Genomic DNA, 22505 nt, shown 5'->3' with positions numbered 1-22505 from the left:
GAGTGGGAGGTATTATTAGTATTACAGTAAATCAAAGAAGGGAAATCCCGATATATGTTTATTTATTTGTGTTTTGGATCAGCCATTAGAGAGGAAAAAAAAATTGGGCGATTACAGTTACTTTTACAGGGGCGGCCAAGTCAGATCTGAAACTCCTGGTGTTTGTTTAGATCGGTCCAGCTTAGGATAGGTATGAGCTGATCATCTGAAACGACGATCTTACGTGTTAATAATCATTGATAATCAGCAAATTGACAAGGGGTTGATTTAATAATATTCGTAGTTGGCACAACGGTTGACACACTACTTTACTCACTGGCAGACACACCTCAATTAAAGCGCTGCTGCTATGTGTGCTCTCCGGGTAGGGGAGTGAGTGAGTGCCGGTCGCTTACTAAGCACACTGGTCACCCGCCCATGTGATAATGTATCACATGATGATGTGTCCCAGACAGGGTAACACAGAATGGCACCTATTATTGGTTTTGATGGGTGGCGGTGATGAAGTTATAATTGATCGCTAGTGGTGGTAGGCACAGGTTGGGTATGAATGGTTGATGTGAATGTTCATTATGCTAAGTTGTAATTCATCAGTTGTAAGATTGGTTTCCTTGTAAATGTTCAGTAAACTTCAGTTAACCTCACTCCTCCCCTCCATCCATCCAAGGGACATTATCCTTTTATAAAAAAATCTTTTGTTGTTGTATGTTACCTTTTTTTTTTTTTTTTTTTTTTTCCCCTGCTTTCTTGTCATGTAATTCGCCCTAAATTGCCAGCATTCTAAGCACATGGTTCTTAGGTCTTATTGTCATGACGTTACAAATACAGCGGGACAGTACACTGTTGTCCCTTTTCTTTGTTGGTCAAGAAGTATCACCTTTAAGGCAGTTTCAAGCCTTGTTAAAGACAGATTCTACTGACCAAAATCACCGCCATTTTTTTGTGTTTTTGATACACCAGGAGTAGATATCATTCTACAGCGACGTTCAGCATTAAACCCCGAAATTTCGGGGTTAATGCGTGTCAAAGCATTTATATGCATCGATGATATGACATGCCCCCCAAACTAGCAGTTCTATCGGTCTCTTTTTTTAATTTAAAAGGTCATTGATAACGATCTTTGTGGGAATTTTTAGGTGCGGTCGTCCGGAGCAAGAAGTTTGGGACCCAATGCTGATGTATTATTCCATCACCAATACAAATATATATATATATATACCCTCCCTGAACTCTAAGTAACTATTGTCAAAGCAGTACAGAATCAAGATCTCTACCTCTGTCTTTTTTTAATTTTTTTTTTTTTATATTCATTTGGAAAGACCACTACCGTCATGGTGGAGAAATGAGAGGGGTCATGACCTCTATAATAATTATAATGCCTAAATTTCCCCACACTTTTTGCAAGAATTTTCATTAGTGGATAACGAAAATCTTGGGACCCAAGAAATTGGCAGAAACAAAAAAATTCCGTCCATGGCAAAAGAAAAGACCGATCCCCTCCCTCCTCTCCCAACTAATCGATAATATTAACTATTGCATTGAATTTATTATATATCGGGTGATAATATATATATATGTATATCCCTCCCTTGATAAAGACTGCCTCTCGCTGATGTTGCTGTCACTTTTATTCTGGGGTTGATTGACACTTTTTCATTACGCCTGAAAGAAATCACTGCAGGCTAATTAAATCTTAATTTCGATATGCGTCATTTGGGACACTTCGCGGAATCCATCATATTATTATTCTCTATTCCATACGATGTTTTGTTATAAATATACTATCTTCCCCGAGCTTTTCCCGGATTCTGTTTTATATTTGCTTCCTCATCACTATTGATTTTCTACTATTATTTTTTCCATTTCCCCCCCGTTTTTTTTTGTTTGTTTTTTGTTTGTTTTTTGTTTGTTTTTTTAGCCAGGCCCATATATACCATACCATATATTATTAACAAAGTACCAATGCCATCAGCATACCAGAAGGCCCTTGATGGGCCAAAATTCAAAAGCTCGGTGATTAAGCATTATGCCATCACTAGGTTCACCAACCTCATTCCTCGAAAAGAGCATCTTGTGTTTGATTCTTATTTCTGGAACCCGTTCAAACCGCTTACTCAATTAAATGCTCGTCAATGGAATTTATTTTTTGCCGGTTTTTGGTGCTGGACATGGGATGCCTTTGATTACTTTTCGGTTTCTTTGAACGTCAGTGCCTTGGCTGAACAATTCGATGTCAAGACTGCCGATGTCACTTGGGGTATTACCTTGGTGTTGATGCTTCGTTCAGTAGGGGCGGCGTTTTTTGGAATCCTTAGTGATCGTTACGGAAGAAGAATCCCTCTTGCTGCCCTGATGATCTGCTTGACAATTCTTCAAATCGGACTCGGGTTCGTCAACACATATCAACAATTCTTGGGGGTTAGAGCGATGTTTGGGATTTTCATGGGTGGGATTTTTGGTCCGGCTTACGCGATTGCTTTGGAAAATGCCCCTGATACAGCCCACGGGATTCTTAGCGGGATCTTCCAAGAAGGATACGCTTTTGGATATTTGTTGGTGGTGTGTTTCCAAAGAGCCATCACCGATAACTCTAGCCATAGTTGGAGAGCGTTGTTTTGGTTTTCTGCCGGTCCATCGGTATTATTTGCCATTTGGGTGTTGTTGGTTGGGGAAAGTGATTCTTATTTGAGACACGTTCAATTAATGAACACTTCTTCAAACGAAAATGCTAGCAAAAGATTTATCAACCAGGGGAAAATGGCGTTTAAAAGATACTGGGTTGTGTGTATTTATTTGGTGCTACTCATGACAGGGTTCAATTTCTCATCGCACGGTAGTCAAGATTTATATCCTACATTACTCACCAAGCAATTGGGATACGGGGTTGATAGATCAACGGTTACGAATTCTGTCGCCAACTTGGGAGCCATTGCCGGAGGGCTTCTCTTTGGACACCTTAGTAATTACATTGGGAGAAGAATGGCGATTATCATTTGTTGTATTGGGGGAGGAGCGATGATTTATCCTTGGGCGTTTGTCAGAAATAGCGGGATCAATGCCGGGGTATTTTTTTTACAATTCTTTGTGCAAGGAGCTTGGGGGGTTGCCCCAATTGTGTTGGCAGAATTATCACCACCAGAATTTAGAAGTTTTGTCGGGGGGTTGGCGTACCAATTGGGTAATTTAGTATCGTCTGCCTCTTCAACCATCGAAGCAACCATTGGGGAAAGGTTTCCTATTTACGATGCCGATGGGCAAAAGAAGGAAGGGGTTTACAATTATTCTAAAGTGATGGCGATCTTCATGGGCTGTGTTTTCGGATACCTTCTACTCATCACATTTGTTGGTCCAGAAAACATCCATGCTGATTTAAGTTACAAAGATGAGGAAAACGATAATGAGAAGAATGATGATTCCAATTCTTTGGATGTGAAAGGAGATGACACTGAGTATCTCGAAACAGTTTGATTGTTTTTTTTTTTTTTTTTTTTTGTTTGTTTGTGTTAAGGATTTGTTTTACTCGGTCTGCTAATATTATTTTTTTTGTTAGATATACATAGTTTATTAAGATATACTTCCATGGTTGGTTATGTTATGTTATGTTATGTTATGTTAGTATAACAACGGTGTCCTCCCTGTAGTCCGTGTAGCCAAATGCAAGATAAGCGTGCCAACGAACGTGACCAAAAAAGCGCTGCAAAAAGAAAAGAAAAAGAGGGGAAGAAGAACAAGAAGAAGGAAGAAGCATGACAGTCAGCGCTGGGCGGTCACGCACAGTCTTCGCAAAAGCGGAGAAACAAATTTTTTTTTCAGGATACTCTCAGCTAAACAATAACAACAAGACCGATTGTTCTGTATCTCCCTCACTAACAAACGCCGTAAGGTGATAACAACACAATGTTTTGTTGTTCTTCTTTTTTTTCTTTTTTTTTTTTTTTCTCTTGTAAGGCCTGTGTGTTCTTGGCAGCCCTTTTGTAAGAAGAGGTTGGCAACGGTGGGAAAACCCAATGTAACTACTATTATTGGTTTGCAGACAATCCTTGTGTTACATCATTTGTTGATTACCGGTAAGCAACTTCCTTTGCCCCTCCCTCTCCCCCCCTCATTTAATTAATGTGTCTCTAAAATAGGTATCTAATTTCTTCAATCGCTGGCAAAATAGGAGCCCCGGAGTAGTAGTGGTAATTGAAATATTGATGATTCTTCAACAATTAGTTGTATCCCCAAATGGAAGGAAAAAAAAAAAGCAATAAATAATCTATTGAATTGATAAACTGACACTACCATACTATCCTCTGTGTACCCCTCTCTTTCTCTTTTCCTCTTTCTCTGTCTCTTCCTGTCTTCTATCCTATCTCTCCTCTCTTTCGAATTAAGGTTTCGGAGCTCCTGTGACTCTAATACCGGACTTTTGTCGTGCATATGTATCTCTAATCAATGACCATTTTTTATTTTTTTTGTTCAATTTTTCATATTTCCCGGCACAGCTATATAAATATGGGGATATACCTTGTCCATCTTTCCCACTGTTTATTAGTTTTTTAATAATAGGTTTTTCTAAGAAAAGTTTCGATCTTTTTATTTTTTTGCTATCCTATTAAGGCACAAAGTTTAATCCCTTCTTGATCAGAATTTTAATACCCCTCTTTAGAAACACACATTTTTCACACATATCATAACAAAACACAATAATATCATGTCCCAAATAGAAAAACCAGTGATTCCTGAATCACCAGTGATTCCTGAATATCACAACGAACCTTCATCCTCCTCCGCCGATGATCATCACCACAATAACCCACCTCTTACGCTAGACTTCAGCGCCGCTGCCATCAAAAATTATTGTTTAACCCGTTTCACCTCCATTATCCCATCCAAAAAAGAATTCCAAACCAACAGCAAATCAGAAATATTCAATCCTTTCAAGCCACTTAGAGAGCTAACTGGCCGTCAATGGAATTTCTTCTTTGCTGGGTTTTGGTGTTGGACATGGGATGCTTTTGGATACTTTTCTGTTGCCTTAAATGTTGCTCAACTCGCTAAAACTTTTGACGTGCCTACCACCACCATCACTTGGGGTATTACTTTGGTGCTCATGCTTAGAACTGTCGGGGCAGTGGTCTTCGGGTTGGTCGCCGATAGATACGGTAGAGTTTATCCATTAGTGGTGGCGATGGTTGCAGTTACAGTGCTTCAATTGGGTCTTGGGTTTGTCCATACTTATAAACAATTTTTGGCGGTCAGAGCGCTTTTTGGGATTTTCATGGGTGGGATTTTCGGCCCAGCTGCCGCGTTATCTCTTGAAGATTCTCCAGTTAAGGCCCACGGGATGCTTAGTGGGATGTTTCAACAAGGATATGCTTTTGGATACTTGTTGGTCATTTGTTTCCAAAGAGCTATCACTGATAACTCTAGCCATGGCTGGAGAAGTCTTATGTGGTTTTCTGCTGGACCATCGGTATTGTTTGCCATTTGGGTGGTGTTGCTTGGGGAAACCGATTCTTTCAAAAAACATCGTGAATTGTCTCTTATGAACCATTCGGAATCTCCTGGTAAAAGATTTGCTCAACAAGGTAAAGTGGCCCTCAAGCAATATTGGTTGGTTATCGTTTATATGGTGTTGCTCATGGCCGGTTTCAACTTTATGTCTCATGGGAGTCAGGATTTGTACCCAACTTTGCTTTCTGTCGAATTAGGGTTTGGCAACGATAGATCCACCGTGACTAATGCCGTGGCCAACTTGGGGGCAATTACCGGGGGGCTAATCTTTGGACATGCCAGTAACTTCCTTGGAAGAAGATCGACAATTATGATTTGTTGTATTGGGGGTGGTGCCTTGATTTACCCATGGGCGTTCCTTAAAAGCAGTGCCATCAATGCTGGGGCTTTCTTCCTCCAATTCTTTGTCCAAGGGGCCTTTGGGGTGGTTCCTATCCATTTAAGTGAGTTGTCTCCACCACAGTTCAGATCTTTTGTCTCTGGTATTGCTTATCAATTGGGTAACTTGGCTTCTTCAGCATCTTCCACCATCGAATCCACCATCGGAGAAAGATTCCCACTTTACGACTCGAACGGCCTGATCATTGATGGTAAATTCAATTACTCTAAGGTCATGGCGATTTTCATGGGTTGTGTTTTCGGATACCTTTTATTGATCACTTTTGTTGGTCCTGAAAACAAGGATGCCGATTTGGGATTCAGTAATGAAGTGAATGATAGTGAACCAGCCAGTGAGACTTCCAGTTCAAAAGAGGTTGATTCTCAAAAACTTCATGAAACTCGCCATGAACAAGTTTGAAAAATGCCCCTTTTTTCATTCATTCATTTTTTTTTTTCCATTTGTTCTATATTCATCATCATTTTTCTATATTTTGGGTTTTTGCATTACAATTATTCATTCATCATCTAACGCTTATTGATATTTCACTTTTCTTTTCATTATCCTGTTTCATGCACTATTATTTCCAGCTGTTTTGTTTCTTTGTTATTATATTTTCATATCATATTCAATAGAGTTATTTCTGTCATTCCGTGATTTATTTAAAATGTAACCCGATATTGCGGTTTATCAAGTGGTGGTGAATGAATGCCAGGCCAGCAATATACACAAGATTATTATGCATGTTTTATTAATAATCACTGGCGATGGAATATGCAAAACAAAAAATAAGTGAATACATAAATACAGCAAGAATGCTGTTGTGATGGGGTTTTGAACCCACAAAGTACGTGGAATGGAATAACAACAACAAGAATAACAATAAGTAAGCGTTTGGCAGTTTCACCAGCTCCCACATAGCAACCGAGCCAAAACTGAGATACATTTTTCGTTTGTGGAGATGTTCCCACCAACCCACCCCCGGTATTTTTGCACCACCGTAGCGGGACTTATTCATACCAAACTACAAAAATATTTCTTACCTTTATGATGGTTGTACCATATTATTCATATCAATTTTATACTATTGCTGATTCCAAAAGCTTCTTTGTTACTTAAATTCATCAAAGAATACTCAATTTTGCAGAACTTGGTGCTCTTGTCCACAACAAAATAGCATGCATGGTAGAAGGTGTCGCTGAAATAGATTTTACTCACAGTAAACAATGACCTTGGAGTCTGAAATATCATCTGTGGAAGCTTGCCTTAGCTACTGTGATTATAGGAGCATCACTGCAATCAAATACTATATATAAGTAATCTTCGAAAATAATGGAGATATAAATATTGAGGAAATTCAGGAGATAAGGAAATACAGAGCCCCCTACAGACAACAATATTTTGAATTTACAATGAAAATTTCATAATGTATCAAGAAGATTGTAAAATTAGTGCGCCTCACTGAAATTCTTGTTTTGGCTACTTTGAATAATTACACCGGTCCTAAAATAAAGAAAAATAGAAAAGGAGTATTCACTCCAACATAAACAATATTTAGTAATTGAGGATATAATATTTAAATATTTGCTGGTATATCACATTAAAAATTGGAATAAGAAAGCTGAAGAGATCAAGGTCAAAAGTCTCGAATTCCAAACAGTTTGCCCATCATTTATACTTTGACCATCAATTGAAGGAGTCGGATAATTTGAAGTTAGAGAATTCAGAGCTTCCCAAGAAGTAATGGTAGAGGAGTGTTCTGTTGATTCCCAAATTGTAGTTTCAGTATTAATAGATCCAGAAGTCGTTGAAGAAATAGTAATTCTTGTGGAGGTTGGGGTTCTAGAACCTGAGTCAGAACCAGAGCCAGAGCCAGAGCCAGAACCTGAGCCAGAACCAGAGCCAGAACTAGAACCTGAACCTGAGTCAGAACCAGAACCAGAACCTGAGTCAGAACCAGAGCCAGAACCTGAGTCAGAACCAGAGCCAGAGCCAGAGCCAGAACCTGAGCCAGAACCAGAGCCAGAACTAGAACCTGAACCTGAGTCAGAACCAGAACCAGAACCTGAGTCAGAACCAGAGCCAGAACCTGAGTCAGAACCAGAGCCAGAGCCAGAACCTGAGTCAGAGCCAGAACCTGAGTCAGAACCAGAACCAGAACCAGAACCAGAACCTGAGTCAGAGCCAGAACCAGAACCAGAACCAGAACCAGAACCAGAACCAGAACCAGAACTAGAACCAGAACCAGAACCAGAACTAGAACCTGAACCAGAGTCAGAACCAGAACCAGAACCAGAACCAGAACCAGAACCAGAACTAGAACCTGAACCTGAGTCAGAACCAGAGCCAGAGAACCTGAGCCAGAACCTGAGCCAGAACCAGAACCAGAACCAGAACCTGAGTCAGAACCAGAACCTGAGTCAGAACTAGAACCTGAGTCAGAACCTGAGTCAGAACCAGAAGTTTGTGTAGCAGTTTGTGTGGTAGTGGAAGCAGAACTGGAGTCAGAACTAAAGTCAGAAGTGAAACTGGAAGTTGCTGTATCAGTAGCAGAACTAGAGCTGGAGCCGGAACTGGAAGTTATAGTAGCAGTGGAAGCAGAACTGGAACTAGAAGTTGCTGTATCAGTAGCAGAACTAGAGCTGGAGCCGGAACTGGAAGTTATAGTAGCAGTGGAAGCAGAACTGGAACTAGAAGTTGCTGTATCAGTAGCAGAACTAGAACTAGAAGTTGCTGTATCAGTAGCAGAACTAGAGCTGGAGCCAGAACTGGAAGTTGCTGTATCAGTAGCAGAACTAGAGCTGGAGCCGGAACTGGAAGTTATAGTAGCAGTGGAAGCAGAACTGGAACTAGAAGTTGCTGTATCAGTAGCAGAACTAGAGCTGGAGCCGGAACTGGAAGTTATAGTAGCAGTGGAAGCAGAACTGGAACTAGAAGTTGCTGTATCAGTAGCAGAACTAGAACTAGAAGTTGCTGTATCAGTAGCAGAACTAGAGCTGGAGCCAGAACTGGAAGTTGCTGTATCAGTAGCAGAACTAGAGCTGGAGCCGGAACTGGAAGTTATAGTAGCAGTGGAAGCAGAACTGGAACTAGAAGTTGCTGTATCAGTAGCAGAACTAGAGCTGGAGCCGGAACTGGAAGTTATAGTAGCAGTGGAAGCAGAACTGGAACTAGAAGTTGCTGTATCAGTAGCAGAACTAGAACTAGAAGTTGCTGTATCAGTAGCAGAACTAGAGCTGGAGCCAGAACTGGAAGTTGCTGTATCAGTGGAAGCAGAGCTGGAACTAGAAGTTGCTGTATCAGAAGCAGAGCTGGAACTAGAAGTTGCTGTATCAGAAGCAGAGCTGGAACTAGAAGTTGCTGTATCAGTGGAAGCAGAACTGGAACTAGAAGTTGCTGTATCAGTAGCAGAACTAGAGCTGGAGCCGGAACTAGAAGTTATAGTAGCAGTGGAAGCAGAACTGGAACTAGAAGTTGCTGTATCAGAAGCAGAGCTGGAACTAGAAGTTGCTGTATCAGTAGCAGAGCTGGAACTAGAAGTTGCTGTATCAGTAGCAGAACTAGAGCTGGAGCTGGAGCTTGAAGTTGCTGTAGTAGTAGTAGTAGTAGTAGTAGAACTGGAACTAGAAATGATAGTTGAAGTTGAAGATAATGAAGAAGATGACAAAGCAGCATTACATTGCAGCTCATCATCAATTGGAGTGAGAAACATATTCAAATAAGAGTAACCATTTGGAAGGAGGATGTTATATGAAAAATAAGTAGCCTCCGACCCGGTGTTCACAAATTGGAACATAACTGGATAGAAGCCAGGCTCTACCTGAGCTGTGAAAGTGCTCAGGCCTGTGGCGCCATCAATGGAAGCTTCACCAATACCTTGTCCTGAAGTTGAGGCAGTAGGAGTTTGTTCAAGAAGATCATCACAGGCAAATGCATTTTCAGAGCCAAAATAAACATAAGCCTTTCCGCCAGTGTCGACAGTAATTATATGTGATGCAGCACCAGTAACCCGATAATATGCTCTAAGAATGACAACCTCTTTAGGTTTCAATGTAATAGAGTCTTTCCAATAATTAAAAGGGCCAAAAAAGGAAGGGGACCCATCGTTGGTACTGCCAGCTGGAGTCAGTGGATTGGTTAAATCATATACGAAAATATTTGTATCATACTTGAAGCACTTGCTTAAATTATTGTACTGGCAAAAATCGTAGGAGAGTGCCGAAGAAATGAAAAATATTGAAAAGTTCAATATGAATGAGAGAAGCATTTTTGCAGCCAATGAAGGTTTTGTTTACAAATGATAACATACAGAGGACATGACTATCTGATGAAAAATGGAATGTTGCTTCAATTTATATAGTCTGAGCTGGCCTTAAATTTATCTATTAATTTTGGGTGCATAGCAACAATAATGATACTTCAAATTGATGAGACATCATTGATCTAATAATTCTTGGCAATAATTCCACTAATTTAGTTGTGATTTTTCCCTGGACGTTTTGATAATTCTGGTGTGTGCCCAGTAATTGTACATTCATGCATGTTGCAAAAACTGCTCAATTTTATTAAATCGAATATATATGCACGAAACTAAATTTTTTTCGTTGAATTGTATAAAGATACACAAGACGCTTTCAGGAACGCTAATGATCGATATACCTTTGGTGTTAATAGCAATGTATCCAAGGCCATTTGCATTCAAAGCAACCGGACTCCAATTTTATTGGGTGATAAAAGAACAATTGCGAAATTATATTTTTTTATTGTAATTGTGAAGCCTGGTCTAAAAAAATTTTGATGGTTAGTAATGAAGTGACTATCGAAGAAGCAAAAATAGAGCCCAGAGCTTTCAGATCATTTTTACGGGGATAAATCACTCATGAATAGAGCTGAAGGTGTCCCCTCATTTGCGATGCATGGAATGAAGAGTTTTTGTTATTATTAACATGAGGAGCTCATCAAAAAATTAATACAATGAAGTAAAGATATAACTTTAAAGCTGCAGTGTTTTTCTTCATCAAGAAAATAAAAATAATGAGTGACGATAAAGTCTGATTGCTGCCAGTGCTTAAATCTATTAACCTCGACAGTATTTTTTTTTTTCAAGATCTAATATGGTTGCTATAAAAAACAAATGATGACAAAGATTTAGTTTGCTATCTAAATACATTATGCTGTGTGCATTTTCTGCGGTAATCGTAAATAGCATACATACATCGCGAGCACTGTTATAGTTCACCCACTTGTTCCAAAGAAAAAATCCTTTAATTAAATTTAAATTATCACAGACTTTTTCATCGGAAATTTTTCTTGGACTTCTGTTGCTATTTTTCTCAAATCTGTCTCTGCAACTGCCATTTCTTTTTTATATCTTAGTTTTAGCATGATAACTTCTTTTGTCTCTTTACACAACAAGATAACAGACCCTTCTCTATTACAAAGGAAACATATAGAGATATAAAAAATTACTACAGCTGTGCATAAACATTTATACACAAAAAAATAAAAAACTTGTATATTAATGAGTTACAAAGGTATCTGAATAAAATGCACGCTGGGCACTTTGTGCTGGTCTTTCTAATAGGCTAAATCAAATGCTATAACTTTCTCATAAAATCACACTTCTTACTGTCAGTATAAATTACATCACCGGTAAAAAATCCAATAATCAAGATTATTGAGTAAAAAAACATGTAATGTGGAGATATGATATGAAGTCGCTAGCGAATTACCCATCATCAGCAGCTTCATGAACTAAGATGAGGGTCTTTGTCAATGTGTTTTAATAGAATATTCCAAATACTAAATATTTTAATATTAGTGACCATTAGAAATTTCTAGAGAACAATAAAATAAGGTATAAAACAAGTAAGAACCTGAACCATGGGCCTGTCTCAAGTGTAACCACACACTTTTTAAGTTCAGACACATCTCATGACTCTATAAACCAATGTAACAACTGTGTACTTTAACTTATTTTCCATTATTTGTCTAAATTATTATTAACAGATAATAATGTGAAGCATTTATGGAATGTTATCAGAATCAAATAGACCAGTACCATGGTTATATATCTGAAGGCATCACACATTTTTGATTCCCATAGTACTAACATTATTGAATCAATTCAAATCAAAAAAAAAAAAAATGGTTACATCTTGTAAATTCCGGCATATATCTGGGTCCTTTTGGTAGTCAGGATTCATTCTCATCTTTAGGAAATCTCTTATATCTTTGGTATACATAGATTCACAGATGAAATGTAATGCTCGAACGGAAAACTGATGTTATTTCGAGGTATATAATTGAAGTTTCTCTGATCTCTGACCATATATACCAAATAGTTGATTACAAGATGCACAATTGAGGTGGTGTATCATTCTCTGCTCTGATATTTGCTTGCTCTGGTAGTACTTAATTTCCTGTTTTTTCTTGATCAAATAGTACTTACTACTCCAGGTTTCTTTTTCGGCCAATTTTCTCTTTTGGATTTGAATCTTATGATTCTTGGTAATAGCTGCTAACGTGGCATATCTATAATCATTATTACTTACCACCATAAGTTTTAGAGCTGGATTGGTAAGTGGTAATTGGTGATTTATTCTATCAGTGTACCAGAACTTTGATAGTGGACCCAAGAGGAATGGAATGATTGTTTATTGTGATGTTGATATTGTTGATGGTAATTTGTCTTGATATTGTCTGTTTCTTGTGATGAATATCATATATATATATTAATGATTAACATTTTTGGGCAGTATCAAACTCGAGGCCCAAGGTTTTTTCTCTGAAGATCAATTGGTCTAGACGTTATTAGATAAGTTGGTAATTTTGCGGAATTCCCTTAGCTTTTGTGATGATGGTTATGTCATTCATGTATCCAGTTACTAAGCAATCGAGGCGCAATTGATGTTACTAATATACATATCTTGTACAAGATCAGATTTGAAGAGGACGAAGAGCAAAGAGATGTGATAATAATAGCAACAACAACTGCCAGCTATAAACCAGCCCCATTTGACAGTAAGCGCATGTGCACATCAAATTAAAAAAGTACCGCCAGGATGGGCCGGAATTCTTTTTTTCTTTTTTTTTCTGGTACAGAAAATCTCATGTCATTTTTTTAATTTCGTTTTCTCATCCAATTATTACTTTACGTTACACTACTTTGCTTTATTTTATTATTCACCACTGGATAATCACATTTAGATCATACTCTGCCTATCCACTCTAACAATATCACCATCAGCCCCAACAAAAAAAACAAACAAAAAACAAATGCCGCCGCCAGCAACCGCCGTCGATAAAGACACTGGCAAAGACAAGAAGCTGGATGTAATTAGACAAAAGCTCCAGAACGATGCCTCCAATGCCATCCAAGGGTTCAACAAGGCAGATTTCGACTGGTTTCTCCGTGGTAATATCAAAAGAATTGATGTCATCAGTAAAATCCCTTCCCTGTTGAAAACACCCTCCAATAATGCCTCCACCACCAATAATGCCGCAACCGCCAGCCCTGCTGCTGCTGCTGCTGTCACTTCTAGGAACATCGGGTCGGCTTTGACTCCTCAGAAAAGTATCCCAACAGTGGGATCTACCAACGCCACAAATGTTCAAGGGGTTCTCAGTGATATCCTGACCACTGGTGATGGAACAGCACCCCTCAAACGTTCCGCAACGATATCGGCTTCCCACCAGCACTCTGAATCCTCAATTATCAGACGTACCAGATCTCATACCAACAGTAGCAACAGTAGCAGCGGTAGTGGATTCTTTGGCAAATTGTCCCTGAAATTCTCAAGGAAGAAATCAACCCCGGAAAAAGCCTCTAATGTCCCTACTACAAACACGAAACGGAACTCGACCTCTAAAAGTAATGGGGTGTCATTAGCATCAGCATCATCATTATCAACAACAAAACCATCATCATCATCAGCAACAACAACAACAAACCCAACAGATAGCAAACCAACAGATCAACCAGTGGATGAAAATGCCTTGGATCCAAGATTTCAAAAATTCTTGGAGTTTTATAAATCAAAGGGAATTGAAAAAATGTCTAACCTTGAACGTAATTTCCCTGATAACAATAACAATAACAGTGAACCTGCCCCATCCACAGTAATACCAGAACCAACCACTCCTCGTTCAAACGGGCTATCTAGGCTATTGTCACGCACTAAAACTAGTGATACACCATCCTCCACTGCCACCACGGCATCGTCGTTTCTGTTCCCACTGAATGAAATCCCCCCTTCTCCAAAAGTGGATCTTTTGGGACGCCCAATTCCTCCTCATCCACAAGAGGCCCCATTGCCTCCTGCTATCAAACGAGTAAACCAAAGTACTCACGGTCGTCATAATAGTGGCTCGATTTCCGACGTTAGCAGTAGTATCCATAGCACCCTGTCACCAAAAACTACTGCTCGCTTTGGCTCATTCCTCAGACGTCACCAAAGTGTTGACCAACATCCTACCAGTCCTCCATTAAATAATTCGGTACTATCGTCATCTTCATCATCTGTATCATCTTCATCATCCTCCCTCGTTGAAGCACATAGTGTTGGGTCTTCGCAAGAAATTCCTGGTTTTATGCACATGCCATTATTGAAGCGTGTCACATTTAGTGAACGGGTGTTCTTTAATGACCCACCTCAACAGATTGCCTCCAGGAATCCACGGAAAGGTGAAGTGGAAATATTGAAAAATGGATCGATATTGGTTCATAAATTGACCCCTGAAGAACGTCAGAAGATTATGAGAGAAGGCGGAGGAGGAGTGGTGGTTGGTGGATTTGGACACTTGAGGATTATTAGCCCAGAAGAAAAAGCAGAAGAAGAGCAATTCGAGAGACGCTCAGGCTCACCACCACCACCGCCACCACCTGTAGAACATGAAAATGACCAAGAAGGTGCTGCCGTTGAAAAAAAAGAGCAAGAAGAAGAAAAAGAAGCGGAAGAAGATGATGATCCTAGCCTTCGAAAAGCTAAGCTGATTTCGATTGATAAGCCAATGGTTAGTCGTCATAAACCATCAGGTATTAAACCCACTGATGAAGATGGCGAGGAAGTGTCTAATGATAGCTCAGAAAGTATCAACAAAATAATGGAGAAGAAAGTTCCACTTGACGTGTTGTATGCTCGTTGTTGTCATCTTCGTGAAATATTACCAATCAAATCGACTTTGAAACAAATTCCTAAGAATTCTACTGCGACTCTTGATCTGCTAACCTTTAAAAACCCATTGCCTTCACTTATTGAAATTATAACTTTTGGAGATTTCATCAGTATTGCCCCAATCGCCACGTTGATCGTCGATGGGATTTCCCTCAGTTTAGAAATGCTCAGGGTATTGTTGCTGTCGATAGCTTACAAAAATGATTTGAAAAAACTCAGTTTAAGGAACACTGTCCTTGATACCCGTGGTTGGAAATTGTTGTGTTGGTTTCTTGTGAAAAATAAGTCTTTGATATCCCTTGATATCACAATGTGTTCATCATTGAAAACTTCTTCGTCTTCCAAATCTAGCAAGCCAAAGAGCATAGCCATCACCTCGATTGTCAGAATGGACGGTAGCCAATCTGATAGATCTGAAATGGATTGGTCATTATTTGTGGCGTCTTTGATTTACCGGGGAGGTATTGAATCGTTGATCTTGACAGGTTGTAAGATTAAAAGCTTACCGATATTTAAGAAATTATTCGAAATGGCGTTGGGTGGTCGGACCAAGAAATTGGGCTTGGCGTATAATAATTTAAGTTACGAACAAATGGAAGTGGTTTGCAACTGGCTTCTCAAATACAGTTCTCTGATTATTAGTCTTGATTTAGGCTATAACAACATGAATCGTATGCTGACAAAAATTCAACGGAGCTCTTGTGGAAGCAATAATTTGATGACAGTTAAAGGTGGATCGGTCAATTTATTGATTTCTGTGTTTAGCAGAATTCATAAGGAACGGAAACAATGTGGGTTACAGTATTTATCATTGAACTGTACTGAAATCCATGAAGAATCCACGACGCTGAATACTGAAGGAGAATTTGTGGAGGCTTCATCATTGATTTACAATTTGTCGAAATTATCGAACCTCAGGTTTTTGGATTTGTCAGGGAACCCAAGATATTTCCTGTACAATATCGAAATTTTCTGCTCGTTTTTGACGTTGTTTAGTAAATTGACTAGGTTGCATTTGGATTACAATGGTATTGGAGACTTATCGATGATTGCAATTTGCGACTCATTGATGAGTTGCAAACATATGTATTATCTATCATTATTGGGGAATCCTTTGACCCTTGGTGGATATTCTGCGATTTGCAACTTGGTCAAGCGGTCAAAAATCATTTCTTTGGAAATGGATTTCGATTATATTCCAACCCATTTGAGAAGAAATATTGGGGTTTACACGGTGAGAAACATGGAGCAGATAATTAGACACGGTAAAATCGGTGTCAATGGGGGAGAAGATGAAAATGAAAACAAGGGGATTGATAAGGACGAGTATAGTTTAGGATCTTTGACAGAAGAGGTGGTTGAGTTCTTGCAAAAATACGATGAAAAGAATGAACGTGGAGAAATGATCAATAGCGAAGAGAAGAAGAAAGTGAAGCAACTTGTGTTCGAGTTTTTGGGAAAGATTTTCCAGATTAAGAATAGCTTGAATCAGACTATTGAAAAATTGATTGAAATGAGATTGCAGCACGAATTGAATAATGATGGTAAGGAGACCCTCATTAGATTTTGTTTTATTGATAATGCTTTGGACAAAGTGCTCCGTATTTTGAGGGAAAGATATAAGGAATTTGCAGATGAGTATGAAATTACCCATAAGGTTACGGAGAAGGGTGCCAGTGAGGAATCGATGGTGGTGAAAACCCAGATTTTTGGGAAAAGTCTAGACCACAATGCCATTGACGAAGAAGAGGATGAAGAGGCGTACCCGATTTCCGGAATGAAATCCAAGGAAGGGGTATCGTCAGTATTCCCATACTCACAGGTTCGTCGCAGCAGCAGCCAAACAAGTTTAAAGAAGCTTGATCAAGAAGAAGGTAGTGTGTTGAAAGCAGGGAATCTACTCCAGGCGAAATTACAAGAGCATGGTTCTGGTGACAATGCTGATAAGGGCCAAGGACCTCAGTACGATGATCATTTTCTTAAACACGTGGTAGGAGGAGGAGGAGGAGGAGAAGGAGGAGGAGCGGTCGATGGTGAAAAGATCAAGGACGCGTTACTCGATACTTCAAAACTTAGTAATATTGTGAATGTTTTGGATAGTCTCCGAGAAAACGGGATCAGTGTTGAAGATATGTTTAAGAAAAGGGATGTTCAGTCGGCGCTTGAACAAGAGTTTGCCAACGGGAAGAGCTTACATCTGGCAAAAGAGGAAGGAAGTGAAGATAAGGATGAAGATGAGAGTGATTTGAGCGACACTGCTAGCGAGGCCAGTATTGACGATGTGGAGGTAGAAAAGGAGACCAAGCCGTACGATACGATTGTTGATGATTTGGTGCGGGTGAGAAGTCGACAAGCCTGAATGTTACGTGTCGTGCTTTTGTTTATTTTATTATTTGTAAGATAATTGGTATTTATGTTGAATGAATATTCTTGGTTATTGTAGAGAGAATACGTCAAAAGTCCGCGCGGGTAACCTACGAGGCACCCTCCCCCGGATTTCCCCAAAGGCGGCGTGACCGATTCCCCCGGGAGAGCGTGAGGTCATGTGCCGGAGACGGCTGTCATCATGTGCGTGCTGTTGTTGTTGATATATTATGTGTTATTTTATATATTGTGTTATATTATATCTATGTGTGTATATATATATAAATATATATAGTCTCTCTCCGATATTATTATTGTTAGTATCCACACATAATAAAATATATATACATATATTCTCTCGCTGGCAGTTAACGTTCATTGATTTCCCCATACGTCTGTTGAATTCAATTTCAATTTCAATTTTTTTTTTTTTCTCCCTCCTCCCCCTCTCCCCCCCCGCCATTCGCACTTGTTGTCACATTATCAGTAGTATAATAATTTAATTTATATCAAACCATCCACCATCCACACATCTACATAGATGTATATATATATATAAAAACACATTACAACAAATGTCAGAATTGATCCAAGAGTCTGTGGTCGATGGGCACACCGGTGAACTGAAAATCATCACGTACTACTCCAAAAAAATGATTGGCCATGGGTCATTTGGGGTGGTGTTCCAAACTCGAATTAAAGAAACCGAAGAAGTCTGTGCCATCAAGAGAGTGTTGCAAGATAAGCGCTTCAAGAACCGTGAGCTCCAGATAATGAATGCCGTCCACCATCGTAACGTTGTGGATTTGAAGTACTACTTCTATCAAAACACCGACAACAACGAACTTTATTTGAACTTGATTCTTGAATACGTCCCCGAAACCATTTACAAGGCCTCCCACTATTATCTCCAAAGGAAAACCCATATGCCAATATTCGAAATCAAATTGTACATGTACCAGTTGTTGAGAGCCCTAAATTACATCCATTTGCTGAATATTTGTCACCGGGACATCAAACCCCAAAATTTGCTCTTGAACCCAGCCACTGGGGTCCTCAAGCTTTGTGATTTTGGATCAGCGAAGATATTGAATCCTTCTGAGGCCAACGTGAGTTATATATGCTCGAGATATTACCGGGCTCCTGAATTGATTTTTGCCGCGACAAACTACACCACCAAGATCGATATATGGTCGGTGGGATGCGTGATGGCAGAGTTGGTTATTGGCCGGCCGTTATTTCCTGGAGACAGTGGGATCGATCAATTAGTGGAAATCATCAAGATTTTGGGCACCCCAACTAAACAAGAGATCAAGTCCATGAACCCTGACTACATGGAGCAGAAGTTCCCGCAAATCAAACCGACGCCATTGACCAAAGTGCTTGGCAAATCAGCGTCGTTTCTGTACGTTGATTCATTGGCAAACAACCGGGAGCTTGCCATTGGGTTGTTGACGAAGTTTTTGAATTATAGTCCGGTGATTAGAGTCGGGGCCATCGATGCAATGTGCGATCCGTTCTTTGACGAGCTTAGACAATTCAATGTGAAATTGCCTGATTTTAGAGATTATATTTCCAATCACCTGGAGCTGGACACAGTACAATATAAACCAATGCCAGAGTTGTTTGATTTTGACGAGTCAGAAATTATGATGAGACCGGAGTTGAGAAATGTGTTGATTCCAAGTTGGAAATCTTAGAAAAAAAAAAAAGAATTATGGAAAAAATAACAATAATAATAATAATAATAATAAGGAATACAGAAATGTATATCTATTTTAAACTATTGTTGAGGCTTTTTTTTTTTTAATTTATTTTAGTTGTTGTCTATTCATCTTTGTTGTGTATTTCCATCTGTGAACTGACCAGAAATGATCAGCAAAGAATGTGTGAACCAAAACAAGAAAAAGAAGAAAAAGATGATGATGATGATGATGATGATGTTGATGAAGATGATGATGAACGTTCACTACGTTATCGATTGATCTATAAACAATAATGGTGGTTCTCATTAATGATAATTTACCTCGATTGAAAATGAATTTAACGACCTGAAAATTTTAATTTTACTTTGTTTCTTTTGATGTTTTATATTTTTCTTCCTTCCCTCCCTCCCTCCCTCCCTCCCTCCCTTCGTTCCTCTTTTTTTCTTTAATCTGAACTCCCTTTTTTTTTGTGCTTTGTTATTTTTCATTATTTGTTTGTTTCTGTTGTTTCTGGGCCAGGTTTTTTTTTTTTTTTTTAAGATACTGAGCAAACAAAAATGCTCTGCCTGTCTCTTTCTCCCCACCCCCCTCACCATAGAACCGACTCTGATCAGTTGGTGTATTTCTTTTGTATTCTCTGATGCCCCCATTCTGTCTGACCTCTTTTCTTTTTCTTTTTGTCCTTTTTCTGTTTGTAACGTTTGTTTCAATTGAATGTATACTACGATGATAATCGAAAGATCCAAACCAGTATTACGTATTTATGATAGACTAGGTGGGGAAAGAGACAAAGAGAACTAAAAAAAGAGAAGCAAAACAAAATGAACCAATAATTAAGGAATAATGAATAATCGACAGAAAGATAATAATGAAATGATGATAATGGTAGGTAAATATTCCCATTCACGCTGTAAAGAGTAAGTAGGCAGGTAGGCAGCGAGTAAAGTAGCCCGCCCTGCCCTACCAACCAACGCCATTTTGGGGAAAGAGAAAAAAAAAAAAAATACGCCAAAAAATGAAAAAAAAAAAATAAGCGTGTCGGACAGGACATCTCTGATCATCCATCCTCAAACAAGCTCTTCTTTACCCACCCCAGAATCAATCAATCAATCAATCACCACCATGAGTTTCGTCAGCAAGTCCCGGACAAAATTCGCTCCCAAAATTAAAAGAAGAACTCCAGCTGGTGGTGCTGGCCCAAATTCTCAGCCCACAAAAGCCCTGCTGGTGGTGTCTTCCACAAGTTCCATCTCTCCTGAACCTAGCAGTGCTTCTGAAGCCTCATTGACTCCTGGTCCAATCAATAATAAACCTACCACGGCTGCGGGTTCAAAGACCACCGCCGAATCACAACCCACCCCGGCCACCAAGAGGAAATCGAGAAATCATGTCATTAAGGCCCCCGACTCCACCGAAGTGCTAAAACTCATGTCATCGCTGTCGCGACGATCATCAGTATCTACTGGTGGGCCAATGAAACCCGGAAGTAGCACCATTAATGAATCCTCGGGGAGAAACCGCAGATTATCGTCGATTTCCCGATTCGATAAGACTGCAGGGTTCGTGAAACCTCAACCCCCGGCAGAGAAACGTAAGAAGAAAAGATCATTGAAGGGTTCGCTTGCTAAAAACCTTCAAGACCCAGCAAAGAAAAGAAAAAGATCAATGGCGTCGACTACTGAAGTGTCAGCTAGTGGTACTAGACCTTTGAGTAGTATTCTACAAGATTTCAAGGAAGATTCGGTAGAACCAACCCAAGCCGATGATACCCCATCCCCAGGGTTATTTGGTGAGGAAGATGAAGAAGAAGAAGAAGAAGAAGATGATGATGATGATGATGATGATGATGATAATGATGGTTCTGGGTTGACGGAATTTGAAAGACATGAACGGAGACAATATGTGAAATTCATGAGTTTTGTCAAGAGTAATCCTTGGAGAAGATTACCATCGAAGAATAATGAGATTGCTAAATTAATGAAAAAGGCAGGCACTAATGTACCATTCAGTGGTGGTGTTGGTGGTGTTGGTGCTGCTGGCCTGATTAATGGAGTTGGTAAAACTATTAATGATAATGATAATAATAATAATAAGAATAAGAATAATAATAATAATAATAATAATGAAGAAGAAGAAGAAGACGAAGATGATGACGATGGCCAAGATGTCAAGCTTGTTATTGACCCGATCTCGAAAAGAATCAAAGCGCTTCCTCTATTAGATTACGAAAAATTCAAAAAATATTTCGATAAAGAATTCAAAATTACTGATGTCAAACAAATCCCAAAAGGTACTGCGGGGCTTGGACAAGAGTTTTTCGCGGATTTCGTGTTGGACGAAGATAATTTCACCATTGCTGATTTGTGTAATTTTGATTTACCAATCGGGGAAGTTTCTACTGATTTCAAATTGGCCAGAGATGCTTCTGTGAAACGTAAAGCCGCGGCTAGAAAACGGCGAGCTTTACGCCAACATGCCAGAATGGCGGGGATTCCTTTAGAAGAATTGCTTAGAAACGACGAGACCCCTGAACAACGAGAAAACCGTCGTCGTGAAGAGGTTGATAAACTTTTTGAAGCGAAACCCGAACCTCGACAAGCCATTCAATTGAACTTTGCCGATGGGAAAATTAGCATCGATGAAAGCTCGCAATTTTTGGACTCGCGGAAAAACCTCAATAACGATGGGAAAGTCCGGGAAGTCGAGAATGAAAACCCGTTTGAAAACCCTATTCATTGCAAATCGTTCACGAAAAATGTGTACGCTGATCGTTGGACGTTTGATGAAACCATCAAGTTCTATCGGGCACTAAGCACTTGGGGAACCGATTTCGGGATCATCACCAATTTGTTTCCTCATAGAAATAGAAGACAAATCAAGATGAAGTTCACGTTGGAAGAAAAGAAGAATTTATTTTTGGTGGAATTGGCATTGAAAAAGAAGTTGCCGGCTGATTTCGACGAGTATGTCGATTCCATCAATGAGAAGCGGATCGATTCTGAAAAGAAGAAGTTCAAATCGCTTGAAGATTTCAATCGGGAATTGGAAAAGGAGAAGGACAGGCATGAACAAGGCATGAAGATGCTTCTTGAAGAGAAGGAAAAGGCGAGAAAAGAGGACGTTGAGGAACGAGGCCGGAAAGAAGAGGTTCGTAAAAATGAAAAGAAATTGTCTTCCAAACAGCAAAGACTTCAAATGTTGAGAGCCCAAGAAGAGGTGATTGGGGAGATTAGCTGAAGATTATATATATAATATATATAATATATAATATAGTAGTATACTTTTTGTGAATGAAATGATGATATATATAGATATAAATGTATTTATTATTGGTTAGGTGACAGTCCGGGACGGCAGGCAATCCGTGCCGGGGGGTGCGAG

The 22505-nt window shown here is 39.4% G+C and overlaps 6 protein-coding genes across 6 annotated transcripts; 5 read left to right on the top strand and 1 right to left on the bottom strand. All coding sequences in view use genetic code 12, as the record gives it.

Moving 5' to 3' along the window:
- Positions 1–1962: 1962 nt before the first annotated feature.
- On the top strand, positions 1963–3468 carry DASC09_056630 (uncharacterized protein; the record flags this gene model as incomplete). Its single annotated transcript, XM_064999248.1, has 1 exon — positions 1963–3468. One exon carries the CDS (start codon positions 1963–1965, stop codon positions 3466–3468), a length of 1506 nt encoding a protein of 501 aa, XP_064855320.1.
- A 1228-nt stretch (positions 3469–4696) lies between these two features.
- Positions 4697–6298, top strand: DASC09_056620 (MFS transporter; the record flags this gene model as incomplete). Its single annotated transcript, XM_064999247.1, has 1 exon — positions 4697–6298. The coding sequence occupies one exon, from the start codon at positions 4697–4699 to the stop codon at positions 6296–6298; it is 1602 nt and encodes a 533-aa protein (XP_064855319.1).
- Positions 6299–7473: 1175 nt separating this feature from the next.
- DASC09_056610 (uncharacterized protein) lies at positions 7474–10145 on the bottom strand (the record flags this gene model as incomplete). The annotated part of the gene is made up of 2 exons (XM_064999246.1): positions 7474–8207; positions 8270–10145. 2 exons carry the CDS (start codon positions 10143–10145, stop codon positions 7474–7476), a joined length of 2610 nt encoding a protein of 869 aa, XP_064855318.1.
- Positions 10146–13156: 3011 nt separating this feature from the next.
- Positions 13157–17413, top strand: MHP1 (Mhp1p; the record flags this gene model as incomplete). Its single annotated transcript, XM_064999245.1, has 1 exon — positions 13157–17413. One exon carries the CDS (start codon positions 13157–13159, stop codon positions 17411–17413), a length of 4257 nt encoding a protein of 1418 aa, XP_064855317.1.
- A 580-nt stretch (positions 17414–17993) lies between these two features.
- DASC09_056590 (GSK family serine/threonine-protein kinase) lies at positions 17994–19118 on the top strand (the record flags this gene model as incomplete). The annotated part of the gene is made up of 1 exon (XM_064999244.1): positions 17994–19118. The coding sequence occupies one exon, from the start codon at positions 17994–17996 to the stop codon at positions 19116–19118; it is 1125 nt and encodes a 374-aa protein (XP_064855316.1).
- A 1128-nt stretch (positions 19119–20246) lies between these two features.
- Positions 20247–22361, top strand: BDP1 (transcription factor TFIIIB subunit BDP1; the record flags this gene model as incomplete). Its single annotated transcript, XM_064999243.1, has 1 exon — positions 20247–22361. The coding sequence occupies one exon, from the start codon at positions 20247–20249 to the stop codon at positions 22359–22361; it is 2115 nt and encodes a 704-aa protein (XP_064855315.1).
- Positions 22362–22505: the final 144 nt, after the last annotated feature.

Source organism: Saccharomycopsis crataegensis (genome assembly GCF_037102585.1).
Source record: "Saccharomycopsis crataegensis DNA, jcf7180000000097, whole genome shotgun sequence".
NCBI classification, from domain to species: domain Eukaryota; kingdom Fungi; phylum Ascomycota; class Saccharomycetes; order Ascoideales; family Saccharomycopsidaceae; genus Saccharomycopsis; species Saccharomycopsis crataegensis.
This window is presented reverse-complemented; position numbering and strand designations above follow the sequence as displayed.